Genomic DNA, 14,378 nt, shown 5'->3' with positions numbered 1-14,378 from the left:
GATTATAGGCATGTGTCACCATGGCCAGCTAATTTTGTATTTTTAGTACAGACAGGGATTCTCCGTGTTGGTCAGGCTGGTCTCGAATTCTGGACCTCAGGTGATCAGCCCGCCTCGGCCTCCCAAAGTGCTGGGATTACAGGCGTGAGCCACCGTGCCTGGCCAAACTGGCAGAGTTTTTAACGTTTCAAGTGTTTTGACAATAAAAGATGATGGAGCAATTTTAATTTTTCACTTTGATCATTAAGATTGCTTTGCATGGTTTCAGCTTGCACAGTCGTTTTTATATTTCTGCATGGTAGCTGCCTGTATAAAAAATATAATATCGCTGGGTGTGGTGGCTCATGCTTGCCTTCCCAGCACTTTGGGAGGCTGAGGTGGGAAGATTGCCTGAGGCCAGGAGTTCCAGACCAGCTTGGGCAGTATAGCAACACCCAGTCTCTACAGAAAAATTTTAAAAATTAGCTGGGCGTGGTTGTGCACACTTAGTTCCAGTTACTCAGGAGTTGAGGTGGGAGGATCCCTTGAGCTCAGGAGTTTGAGACTGCAGTGAGCTGTGATCACGTTACTGCATTCCAGCCTGGGCAACAGAGCAAGACCCGTCTCAAAAATGTTTCCGTAACAAATTTCTCACATTGAGAAACATGAGAAAAATTATTGTAAAAGTCAGGATTAATTCATTTGAAAAACTAAGGGACATCTAAATCAGAGTAGCAATAGGGAAAGACTAACTTTACTCATTGTGGGGGTTGAAGGAATAGGAATAGGATTGGACATTTGCTTTGGAGTGGTCTGTTGAAAGTACGCAAATAATTTGAAACTTCAGTGGACTCCTTGGGAGTTTTGGAAAATTTAAAGTACACTATGGTTAAGTTTTTTTAAGTAAACAAGTTTCAAACTACTTATTAACTAATATAAGTGATTCTATTATTCAGCAAAGATTGAGTTTTTGTTATATTTTAGGCAGTGTTATAGGTGCTAGACTACTACAATACAGAACAAATAAAAATCTCTTTAGGCTAATGTGATACTGTGATATAATAAGAAATACGTATATGGTCTCTGCCCCAGGTTCCTGGCACACAGCTCCTAAAACTGTTGGAATCTCTAGAGTGATAAATATGTCTTGTGTACTACTGGACTTGGGCTTAGGGCCAGGCACTTCCATAGCTTCAGCATGGGGCTGGTCACCAAACAGACCAAGACATGACTAGAGGGCTAAACATCGAGTTGAGCAGCAGTGCCAATGATTTACTCAATCATGGCTACATAATGAAGCCTCCATAAAAATCCCAAAGGCAAGGTTCAGATAACTTCTGGATTGCTGAACTACGTAGAGGTGCTGGGAAGGTGGCATGCCCAGAGAAGACGTGGGAGCTCCATGACTCTCCTCAGCATGTATCATCCTATGCATCTCTTTCATCAGGTTGTTCACCTGTATCCTTTGTAGTATCCTTTATAATAAACCAGTAAATGTGTTCCTCTGAGTTCCATGAGCTGCTTTAGCTAATTAATTGAACCTGAGGTGGGGGTCGTGGGCACCCCAAGTTATATAGCTGGCCAGTTACAAGGTCAAGTCACAACCTGGGGCTTCTGATTGGTATCTGAAGTGGGAGGCAGTCTTGTTGGACTGAGCCTTCAGCCTGTGGGATCTGACTCTTAATTCTAGGTAGGTAGTGTCAGAATTGAAGTGAATTATAGGACACACAGTTGATGTCTGCTAGATATTTGGTGTGTGACGAAAAAGTCCCACATATCTGGTCACTGAAATGTTCTGTGTTGTGAGACTGTTATAGGAGAAAAATAATCTTTTGTTTTTTTCTTCAGGGTGCAGTTTTGCCTGCTCTGGCGTTGAGAAGTGTAGGATTTCTAATCCTTTATAGAATCTTAATTTCATTTAGGTTCTATTGAAAGAAACTAACTAGATTGTTTTTTGTTTTTAATTTTTAATATTATTCTAAAGCTCTTTATATAAAGTGTTCCTTTTTATTGATTTTATGTTTAGTCTCCAAAGTTGGATTAAAACTCAAGGTTTGTATAACCGCTGTTATCTGTCAGCAGGTTGGTCTACAAAAAGAATGGGATATGTCCTCATACAGCTTTAGAAACCTGTATGGGTACTTGATTCCTTATAGCATTCCCAACTTGGGAGTAAAGTTATTATAGTTGTTACATAGTCGCATTGGTTGTAGTAGCACTAGGAAAGAGCTGTGAATTCTACTTTGTTTGGAAGGTTGGGTGTGTGTGGGTTGTGTGTGAGATTATGGTACCAATAGAGGAGTTGCAGCTTTAGCTCCGTCTCAGAAGCTGAGTATCTGTTTACTATTGAATTAAGACTGGAAAAGCTTAAGCACTGTGCATGATGGTCCAGATGCTTGAAACTACCTGAAAGGTTGGGTGAGCAGCTATAGGTCATTTATAATAGCTGGAGCATTTGCTTACAGCATGGGGATGTAATGGGAACATGAAGGCAGGAAAAGATAAAGCTATAGAGGAAGTTAGGGCTAGATTTTGGAGAGTCTTATATATCCACAGAAGTTTGGACATTTTTCTTGGGAGACTTACAGAGGTGTGTGTGTGTGTGTGTGTGTGTGTGTGTGTGTGTGTGTGTGTGTCCTTCTCCTTAACCTCTCAGTACCTCCATTTCTTCACCTATAAAATAGAGGTGTTAACAGTACCTACCTTATGCCTTATGAGATTTTGGGAAGATTAAATTGGATTAAGTCATATAAAGTACTTGGAAAAAAAGTGTCATAAACTGGGCATGGTGGTGTGTTCCTGTAATCCCAGCTACTCATGAAGCTTATTTGGGAGGAATTAAATACTTGTGCTTTTTTAACCTAGTGATCCCACTTCTAGGAATTGATCCTACAGATATACTCACATACCTAAGCCATAGTATATCTATACAGATGACAACTGCAATATTATATTTGTAAAAAAAAAAAAGGCAGGAGGCAACCTTAAATGTTCATTAGTATAATATAATAAGAGACTATGCAGCCACCGGAAAGAATGAAGTAGATCTCTGTATAAAGATACTTTTCCAAGATGTACTATTGGGTTTTTTAAAAACAGAGACATTTCTATGTCTCTCTTCATTTTGTATCTTTACCAGTCTGAGAGAAAATGGTATCTCAATTTTGATTTTGGGTAAGATTGAATGTTTAGTGCTTATGTTCTTTGATCACTTTCTATTGGGATAGTACTGTTTAATTGAGTCCAAGATTGCTTTATTCATAGAATACTAACCATTGTTATACTGCTACTACAACTTTTTCACTTAGATTACCTTTAAGCTTTTCCAAACAGTTTTTTAAAAATATAGTCAAACTTTAAAATCTTTTTCATGAAGATTTATTTTTCTGGTTAAAATACTTTTGTATCTTCTAGGGCTTTTGTTTTTTTCAATTTATTTTTAACTTATCTGGGATTAATGTTGATGTGAAGTAGTGATTGTGATCCAGATTTTTTTACCTTAAATGGTTGTCATATTCTAGTTCTCTTTTTTCCTTTAGGAGTCAGAATAGATCATTAGGTTTAGCAGTGTGGAGGTCCCTTATGACCTTGACAAGAAAAGTTTCAGTAGAAATAGTGCAGGCAAAGGCCTTACGAAGTGGGTTCAAGAGACGGGTGTCACAGGCAGCATGTATAGACAACTTTTTTTTTTTTGAGATGGAGTCTTGCCCTGTTGCCCAGGCTGGAGTGCAGTGGCGCAATCTCGGCTCACTGTAACCTCTGCCCACTGTAACCTCTGCCTCCCGGGTTCAAGCGATTCTCCTGCCTCAGCCTCTCAAGTAGCTGGGATTACAGGTGCGTGCCACCACGCCTGGCTAAGTTTTTTGTATCTTTAGTAGAGACGGGGTTCACCATATTGGCCAGGCTGGTCTTGAACTCCTGACCTCAGGTGATCCACATGCCTTGGCCTCCCAAAGTGTTGGGATTACAGGCGTGAGCCACCACACCCGGCTAGACAACTCTTTTGAAGAGTTTTGCTGTCAAGGGGAAGAGAAAAATGAGCAGTAGCTCTAGGGGGATAGAGAATCATGAGAAATATTTTATAAAATGAGAAGGAATAATAGCATCGGGCCTTGGGACAGTATTGTTCGAAAACAAACAGTGTTATTAAACAATAGGATTCCTCTCAGCGTAAGTGGATGCTTTCATTCTTTAGCTTACAGAGTGACATTTTTCTTTCTTTTTTTTTGAGGCAGAGTCTTGCTCTGTCGCCCAGGCTGGAGTGCAGTGGCGCGATCTCGGCTCACTGCAAGCTCTGCCACCTGGGTTCACGTCATTCTGCATCAGCCTCCTGAGTAGCTGGGACTACAGGCACCCACCACCACGCTTGGCTAATTTTTGTGTATTTTTAGTGGAGACGGGGTTTCACCCTGTTAGCCAGGATGGTCTCAATCTCCTGACCTGGTGATCCACCCGTCTCTGCCTCCCAAAGTGCTGAGCCACTGCGCCCAGCCCAGAGTGCAATTTTTCATTTCCCATTTCCCTTTCATTCTAGAGCATAGCTCATTGACTGGAATGGTAGGTGAAGTGGCCTTCACTATTTGCTTTCCTTTCGTTTCCAATGTTTACATAGTTGAATTTCAAGTTAAATGTGTTTATAAATTACCTGTACTATCATTTAAAAAAATTGCTCGTTTTGTTTTCTTTTGGAATTCTGATATATTTTACCAGGATGCATTTTTTTTTTCATTGTTTCTTTGGTATTTAGTGGGCCTGTTCAATCTCAGATATGGTATTTATATCCTCAGTTCAGGGAAATTTTCTTCTGTTATTCCCCTTCACCATTATTTTCTTCTTTGGGGGTACCTTTGACATTGCTGTTAGACTTAGTGCTTCAATCCTCAATGTCACCATAAATTATCTTTTCCAACTTTTTGTCTAGAGACGAGGTTTCACCATGTTGGCCAGGATGGTCTCCATTTCCTGACCTTGTGATCCACCCACCTCAGGCTTTCAAAGGTGCTGGAATCACAGGCGTGAGCCACTGGGCCCAGCCAAGAAGTTGCTTTTTTATGTTTCTTGTTTCCTTCTGGAGTGGTGGTTCTGTTTGTTTACCTTGAACTTTCTCTTTCACATAGTTTTCTTTTAGAAACCTGGGATCTTTTATTTTCTGCTCATATTTATGAATATCAGATACTACTGATTACTATAGCCAGCTGTTGTGTTTCCTCTACAGTTATATAGGTAGCTACGTAGTTCTTTTTTCCTTAAAAGTCTCTCCCTTGAATGGGGTGGCTGATTCTGGCTTCTTACAGTAGGCAAGGTTTATCAAGAAGCAGCATTTCTTGTGTTCTTGCCTCATTGGTAAGTAACAGGCAGGGAAGCAGGAACCTCCAAAGTAAGGAGGCCTTCAAATACTCAAAGTGAAGTGTGCCATTTTCTTTAGTTCTTTGAGGGAGTTACCGGTGCTTTGCTTTCTTTTCCCTGTGTGTTTAAAGATCTGAAATTACCTCTGACATGGCTCTACTTCTGTCTTAGGCACTAACATACTTAGTAGGAACCATTCCTGTAACAGGCCTCACTTTCAATTTAAGAGCAGCATGTTTCTGGCTTTAGCTTAAGAGCAAAAGCTGTTAATTTTTCTGTTCAGTTTTGACGGGAAGTTTTACATAGTTCTCAGTGTTAGTAAGTTCTTATGAAGTGTTAGCTGTGTTTGTTGTTATTAAAAATATATATGATCATCTCTTTTTTGTGACATGAATGATTTAAAAAATAAGTAGTTGTTTCTAGTGAGAGAATGTGATTTATCTCTTAGTTTTTGGTTCGGGGCTTTGGTCTGAGAACTACTTTGGTTCATCCTAAATTTTATTTTACTCTATCTGGCAATGTTTTTGTTTATATTGTGCACTTACGTAATTTGGGTTGAAAATTACAGCTCCTTGGGGAATAGGAAGGGATACCAAAAGAATGTATGATAGAAGATATGATGGTAATGTTACTTTTCTCTTTCCTTTTTTGCTTTTCCAGTTTGAACAGAAAAGTGGTGCAGTTTTTGATGAAATTGTAGAGAACTGTAAGTACCATTTGAGAAAAGCAAACATGTCTTTAGATAGAAAATGAATGTTAATCTAGATATGGTATTTAACTGTTATAGTGTTTAGTTAGGGCTGATTTATGTGATGGTTCAAACTGATTTAGTCTAGATCTCATCGCATACTGTTGTTTTAGCAGGTTAATATGAATTGTAAGAATCTTACTGTTTTTTTCAATAAATAGTTTATTCTCATAATTATGATGTTAAAATATAGCCATACTTTGTGTCTATATGGAAGATTATACTTATCACTATTAAAGATTTCTACTTGGTTTAAGGTATTTTATTTTCTTTTAAAATTCTTTTTGTGTTATTGTAGTTTTAGAAATAATTTTTTTATGATTATAAAAGTAATACATTCAATTTTACAATACAGAAATGAATAAAATAGAAAGTAAAAGCCTTTGTCATTACCATTCTCCAAAGATAACCAGTTTTAAAAATTTAACATATATATCTTTCCAGACTTTTTTCTATGAGTGTATATATCTATACATGGTGTATGGAGATTTATATGTGTGTGTAGGAATCATGAATACTGTTCTTGCTTTTTTTCATTCAACTGCATAGACATCTTTCTGTGTCAGTGGATATAGACCTGTTGCACCCTTTCTAATGGCTACTCAGTATTTTATCGTATGGCTGTATAATAAGTCCTCACTAAATGTTGTTGATAGGTTCTTGGAAATTGTGACTTTAGGTGAAATGACATATAATGAAACCAATTTTACTATAAGCTTAAATTGATATAAATAAGAGTTAAGTTCCTGTGGTGTATTTTTAGTCACAAAAACACCATCAAACTTCTAAATAAAGATCTAAAACACTTCTAATATTGAACATTGAAATAAATATGAGCTATATATACATACAAGAAAGATTAATAAAAATGAGTAAGATAATTATTTACCTAGTTTTTGGTGAATCAGTGAATGATGGTGCTTGTAATGGTGGTTGGTTAACTTAAGGAATAAGCGTTTGCAAAGCAAACATTGTAAAGAGCACCTCCTACCACCATATAGTTCAGAAACAAACAATAAACATGATGGGCTTACTGAGTGAATCATTTATTGTCCATTTCTGTGTTGATTATATATTTTATGACTTTTTGTTATTACAATAATTTGTATTCATTCGTTCATTTTCCAATCCCCTTATTCCAATTCAGAGTCATGGGTGGCCGAAGCCTATCCTGGCAGCCTCAGGGCACAAGGCAGGAGCCAGTCCTGGACAGGATGCCATCCCATCACAACATGCATTCACACACACACACCCATGCTCACTCAGACTGGGACAATTTAGACACATTAATTAGCCTAATGTGTACATCTTTGGGATGCGGGGGGAATCTAGAACATCTGGAGAAAACTCATGCAGACATGGAGAGAATATACAAAACTCTACATAAACAATAGCCCTGGCTTGGAGTCATTTTTTTTCTCTCTTTTTTTGAGATGGAGCCTTGCTTTGTCACCCAGGCTTTAGTGAAGTAGTGTGATCTAGGCTCACTGCAACCTCTGCCTCACAGGTTCAAGTGATTCTCCTGTGTCAGTCTCCTAAGTCACTGGGACTATAGGCACATGCCACCACACCTAGCTAATTTTTTGTATTTTTGGTAGTGATGGGGTTTTACCATGTTAGCCAGGCTGTTCTTGAACTCCTGACCTCAAGTGATCCACCTGCTTCGACCTGGCAAAGTCCTGGGATTGCAGGTGTGAGCCACAGCGCCCAGCCTTTGTTTCTCTCTTCAGTGCTACAGCAAAATGACATTGAGTGAAATGTTATTAGAGGACCTGCTGTACTATAGTTTAACTAGCCTCTTTTATACATGTGTAATTTATTTTCAATTTTGCATTATTATTAAGAACATTGAATATGTATTCCCATATATATCTTAGTATACTTGTTGAAGCATTCTGTAGAATAAATTCCAAGAATAGAATTGATTAATTATCAAAGGATATTTTTGTGCTTTTTTATGAAAGATAAATTTTGTCAACTAGAGTTCTTGAGTTAAGGGAATGTACTTTTTTAAAAAAAAATTTATTTCTACCAGTAGGATCTGTGAGTACTTTCTTTCTCTTTGTAATTAGTTTGTTAATATTTTAGAATGATAATATTTTTAGACTATCATCTGACTTTATGTTATTTGATATTGAGAGACAACTATGTCTCCTGGTCTTCAGTGGATTTAGTTATTGTGTGTCTTTTTTGTTGTAAGCAATCAAAAATAGAATTTAGCTAGCTTATCCAGAAGAAACATTTTAGATATATACTAGGATATTTCATAAAATATGAGATAAAATGAATTTCCTCCAGGGTACTCAGCAAAAGGAGATCATGTCTGTTCTCTACAAGTACTGCCAGAAAGCAGTTACATTCCCACAATTTTTAGTCTTTCTGTATATCCATTCTAAATTTCAAGTTGTTTGGAGAAAGATTATGATTGGGCCAGCTTGATTCTCATGTTCATCTTTGAACCAATTATCTGTGGTCAGAGAAACCAGGCCAGATAATAAAACATACCTCTCGGAAGGCATCCTTCTGTCACTACTCACTTTTGCCAAATAATGTTTGAATACCTATTCTGGATGATATGCCTTTGCTCAAGTGTGTATATTGGTATTAGAAATGAATCAAATAGCTTTCTAATGAAGGTTTTAATCTGATGCATTGTTAAACTTGTTGCAGTAATAACAATCTTAAAGAGGCAACAGGAATCTGTATTAAACCTATAGCCAGGCTACTGTACTTGGAGTTCTACACCCAACATTTGGGGTTTATGTTTCTGGTGCATGGTGTTTCTCTGCTGTCCTTCCTTAAACATTATTAGGGTGTAGATTTACAAACAGAATGTTTTATTCTTTATTTTATTTTTTATTTTAGAGACAGGGTCTTGCAGTTGTCTAGGCTGGAGTGCAGTGGCATGATCATAGCTCTATACAGCCTTGAACTCTTGGGGTCAAGTGATCCTCCCATCTTAGTGTCCGAGTAGGTGGAACTATAGGTGTGATCACTGTGCCTGGCTAATTTTTAAATTTTTATTTATTATTTATTTTTGTAGAGATTAGGTCTTATTATGTTTTCTAATTAGGTCTTGAACACCTGGCCTCAAACAATCCTCCTGCCTTGGCCTCCCAAAGTGCTGGGCTTACAGGAGTGAGCCACCACACCAGCCAAGTAGAAGGTTTTATACCAAATGTTAGTTGCAAATGGTGCAATAAAGGTTACCGTTTATCTCCCCTTTTCTGGTAGTTTAAATTAAAAGGATATTGAAAGCCCTGGAGGCAGAGAAATGACTAGCTTGGAAGGAATACTGGCGTCTCTCTCTAAAGGGGATTCAGGAACATAGACCCCTATCCAGGAGAGATAAGGGCAGACAGCTACATAGATGATATTCAGGAAAGCTCTGATACCAAAGATGATCATCCTAGCCCTCCCATTTTGTCTTGGGATTCATATCTAGAAAAGAAGATCAACTGTATCTCAGGGAAGTGCCTCAAAATGTCTGGTGTAGCACTAGACCTACCAGACCTACCCTGCTGGACGTACCGTCTACTCATTGCCCAAGACCACCAGGATATGGGACCTCAAATATTTGTTTAGTAGATCAAATTCTGCCCTATTGTGATATAATCCTATCACTGTCAGCAAAATATAGTATTTACTAATTATTGGCACACAAAAACTAGCAGAGGCTAACCCCATTTGTAAAGACATTGAGAAATCTAGTTTAAACATGAAAAATCAGAAGTGACTTTCCAAAGATATATTATCTTCAGTGAAAAGGATTTAAAAGAAAGAAGACTTCAACATTTTATACAGGTGAGAAGAGAAGGTGCGGTTCTCCAAGTTTGTTCTCCTGTGTCAGGAGAATTTATGATGTGGATTTTTAAAGATACATGGTGTGTTAGAGGAAATGACTGATTCTGTAGATGCTCTTAACTCATGTTCCCTCAACCATTACTAGTTTATGTGAAGTTTTAAGTTGAAATAGAATAGGGAGATTGTTTTTATTTAATGTATTCAGATAGCTTCCTTAAGTCAAGGATTTTTATTCATTAAATGACTCTAAGATAACCAACTGATCACACAGCAATGGTTAATTTTCTTATTGATAGAGTAAGTTTATTGAACATAACAGACTTGACAGTTTCAGGGGAAAAGTAAAAGCATTGCTGATTTGTTCATGAAGTACAGTTATTTGGATTCTAAAAATTATTATTATTTTGACTACTTTCAGTGTACTAGTTTACTTGTGGAAACGTTTACATGTATTATCTTTTAAAAATTCTCACTTTTTCTGGTTTAATTGAGGCAGGGTCTTGATATGTTGCTGAGGCTGGCTTCAAACTTCTGGGCTCAAGCAGTCCTCCTTCCACTGCCTACCAAACTGCTAGGATTACAGGCATGAGTCACCATGCCCCACCCTTTAAAAATTCTAATAATAATTATGTTAATTAGGATATTAGGTTTAACTATATATAATAGAAACACAATAGAACTTTATTTCTTGGCCGGGCATGGTGGCTCACACCTGTAAATCCAGTACTTTGGGAGGCTGAAGCAAGAGGATTGCATGAACCCAGGAGTTCAAAACCAGCCTGGGCACATAGCAAGACCATGTCTCTACAAAAAATACATAAATTAGTTGGATGTGGTGGTGCATGCCTGTAGTCCCAGCTGCTTGGGAGATTGAGTCAGGAGGATTGATGGAGCCCAAGAATTTGAGGTTACAGTGAGCTGATGGTGCCATTGCACTCCAGCCTGGGCTGCAGAGAAAAACCCTGTCTCAAAATATAAAAGGAAGGGAAGGGAAGGAGGGAGGGAAGGAGATTGGGAAAGGAAGGAGGAAAGAAAAGGAGTTTATTTCTCATGTAAAAGAAACCCAGATGATAATATGGCCCTGTGGTTATCAAGAAAGCTCTTCCAGCTATCTAGATTTTATCCCTAGTGTGTGACTTCCATTTTCAAGGTAGCCTGGTGTTCTAAGATGGCTGCTGTGTCTTGAGCCTGGAGTAGGGAGGAAGGAGAGCAAAAAGGCACACTTCTGAACAGAATCAGCTTCTTAAAGAACTTTCCTGGAAACTCTACCTGTGTACTTAGGTTTATATCTCATTGTCCATCCTACCTTCAAAGAAAGCTGGGAATAGTAATCCTTCAGCTGAGCCCATTGTTGCCAATAATAGAATTGAGGCTCTCTTAGTAAGGAAAAGAGAATTGTTATTGTGTACCTAGTGTCTGTTGCAACAACCCTCTAGAAAAAGGGTACTATGACTGTTTCTATTTCACTAAGGAGCACACTAAGGCTTAGAGACATCATTTCACTTTCAAGTGATGGAATCAGGATTTGAATGCTGATTTACCTAGCTACAAAGCCCCTCCTTTCAAGTCTTTCATTAACTGTTTCTGTACCTCACCCTAGTTCACTTGAATCACAGGTTTTGAAGAATAGCTATTACTCGACAAAATAGCGGAGTAGTTTATAAAGTAATTCAGAAATAGTTTTAGGTATATTAACCATGACTGAAGTTTTTGTGGCTGCTTGTGGAGCATCAGCATCAGTTTGTGTCCGAATTATAATATATTTGCCATATCAATGCAGCTCAATTTTTAAAAGAACTGATATAATTACAGTTTTTCTAAATGGAACAAAGAAAAAATAAAAAAGCTGATAAGTTGAGTTTTTTTTAAAAAAAAACTACTTAAAAATTTTTGTTTACATGGTCTTTTGCTAAGTATTATTTGGATCCTTTAAACATTGTAAAGGAATACTTTCTTTATGAAAATGTTGAAATCAAAGCCTAAAAGTCTTCTTTAGGAATGTAAACATGGGTAGGGAATTGAGATGGCATTAACTGAAAAACATCTCACAGTTCTCAGTAATTTTTTAGTTCTTCTTAAATAAAAGTATAGGTTGTGGCCGGGCGCAGTGGCTCAAGCCTGTAATCCCAGCACTTTGGGAGGCCGAGACGGGCGATCATGAGGTCAGGAGATCGAGACCATCCTGGCTAACATGGTGAAACCCTGTCTCTACTAAAAAATACAAAAAACTAGCCGGGCGTGGTGGCAGGCGCCTGTAGTCCCAGCTACTCAGGAGGCTGAGGCAGGAGAATGGCGTGAACCCGGGAGGCAGAGCTTGCAGTGAGCTGAGACCCGGCCACTGCATTCCAGCCTGGGCGACAGAGCAAGACTCTGTCTCAAAAAAAAAAAAAAAAAAAAAAAAAAAAGTATAGGTTCTTCTTGAATTAAACAAACTGATCAATGATTAGTATACAATTTTCAAATGAATAAACTGAACTAAACTAATTTTTGTTTTATCTCTGTATTGGTAAAAGGTTTATGTTTTTGCCAGTAACTTACAGCTATTTCAGCATTGTTATCAATAAAATTGTCGGTCGGGCACAGTGGCTCACGCCTGTAATCTCAGCACTTTGGGAGGTCGAGGTGGGTGGATTGCTTGAGGTCAGGAGTTGGAGAGCAGCCTGGCCAACATGGTGAAACCCTGTCGCTACTAAAAATACAAAAAATTCACTGGGTGTGGTGGCGGGTGCCTGTAATCCCAGCTGTTTGGGAGGCTGAGGCAGGAGAATCACTTGAACCCTGGAAGCGGAGGTTGCAGTGAGCCGAGATTGTGCCACTGCACTCTAGCATCCTGAGAAACAGAGCAAGACTCTGTCTCAAAAAAATAAATAAATAAAATCATAAATAAATAAAATCATAAATAAATAAATAAATAAAATGGTGGTGGCAAGGAAACTCTCACACTAAAAAGAAGACCTAAGTTCTATGTGAATTTTAGTTTAGGTTGATCAGTAGGATAAGAGGGTGGTAAAAGTGTATCATAAATGTTTGAATATAAGAAGATTCCAAATACAGGATTCTGACCCATTTCCCGGTGAAAAGATAAGAGGAAAAAAATAGAATTTTGTTATATAGAATACATGTTCTAATAGCCATATGGGTGAAATAGATGTCTGTTAATCATTTATTGAATTATATACATATTTAAAATCTCCTTGTGTTAAATAGTATTGATTTAGAAAATACTGATTTTCTTATAGTTATTTTGTGAATTTTATGCAGACTCTAGAAATTTGACATTGTTAATCACTAGTGTCACTTTTTAAGTCAGTTAATGTAGTTTTCCAGAGCCTTCTAAATTATGTAAGATGTATTCTGAATTTGCATTCTGATTGCTGGTATGTGCTACTTAACAAACCACCCCAAACCTAATGGTGTAAAACACTTTTATTAAGCTCAAGGATTCAATCACTCAGGTGTTCAGAAAGGGTATACTGGGGATTTTTTTTTTTTTTTTTTTTTTCTCCACATTGTCTTTGGTCTTGACTGAGAAGATTTGGAGGCAGAAGTTGACTGAATGGCTTGATGTTGGAATAATCTGAAAGTTTGTTCACTCACGTCTGGTGCTTCGCCTAAGAGGATTCAAAGACTGTGACTGCTGACTTGAGCACCTGTACATAGTCTGTTACCTTGCCTTCCTCATAGTGTAACAGCCTTAAGGTCTTCTCTCTTCTTTTATGGTGGCTCAGGGATCTAAGCAAAATAATAATTCAGTGAATAAGGCATAAGTTACATTATTATTATTATTTTTTACCCAGACAGGCTCTCATCCTGTCACCCAGGCTGTAGTGTAGTGACGATCATAATTCACTGTGACCTTGAACTCCTGGGCTCAAATGATCCTCCTGCCTCAACCTCCCAGGTAGCTAGAACTATAGGCCTGCACCTCTGCACTCGCCTGATTTTTATATTTTTTGTAGAAATAGGTCTTGGCTATGTTGCCCATGCTGGTGGATCATCTTTTCTGACCTAGCTTCAAAAGTTATTTGGCATCCCTTCTACCAAGCAGTTCACAAGCTTGCCCAGATTCAGAAGCTATAGACCCCACATCTTAATAGGAGGAGGTAGGGTGAAGGTCACATTATAGAAAAGCACATGGATGGAAGATACTGTTGCAACCATTTTTATAAAATAAAATCTGCTGTCACAGCATATAAAATACCCCGTTATAAAATATTCTAAGCCACAAAATAGCTTTAAAAATTTTATCCTATAGGTCTGTATTTGGATCTTCATGGCATTAGCTATTTCTAGTAATACCTGTATGTAAATTGCATGAATCTGATCATACATGAATTTGTTTTTTTTTTTTTTTTTTGAGACAGGGTCTTGCTCTGTTGCCCAGGTTGGAGCACAGTGGTACGATCTAAGCTCACTGTAGTCGCCTCCTCCTGGGCTCAAGCAATTCTCGTTCTTTAGTCTCCCGGATAGCTGGGACTACAGGTGCGCCACTACGCCCGGC

General features: G+C 38.0%; 1 protein-coding gene across 10 annotated transcripts in view; it reads left to right on the top strand.

Moving 5' to 3' along the window:
- The window catches only part of ZMYM4 (zinc finger MYM-type containing 4), a 157,347-nt gene that overhangs the window by 51,411 nt on the left and 91,558 nt on the right, over nucleotides 1-14,378 (top strand). For all 10 annotated transcript variants that reach the window (XR_002735658.1, XM_023232235.1, XM_023232240.2 and 7 more), the window contains one exon: nucleotides 5,986-6,031. Coding sequence is in view for 2 of the 10 variants with exons in the window: in XM_023232235.1 (XP_023088003.1) it covers nucleotides 5,986-6,031 (46 nt within the window). In the remaining 8 variants the exon portion in view is untranslated. The remainder of the gene's footprint in view (nucleotides 1-5,985; nucleotides 6,032-14,378) is intronic.

This window comes from Piliocolobus tephrosceles, chromosome 1, assembly GCF_002776525.5.
Source record: "Piliocolobus tephrosceles isolate RC106 chromosome 1, ASM277652v3, whole genome shotgun sequence".
Classification (NCBI taxonomy): Eukaryota; Metazoa; Chordata; class Mammalia; order Primates; family Cercopithecidae; genus Piliocolobus; species Piliocolobus tephrosceles.
This window is presented reverse-complemented; position numbering and strand designations above follow the sequence as displayed.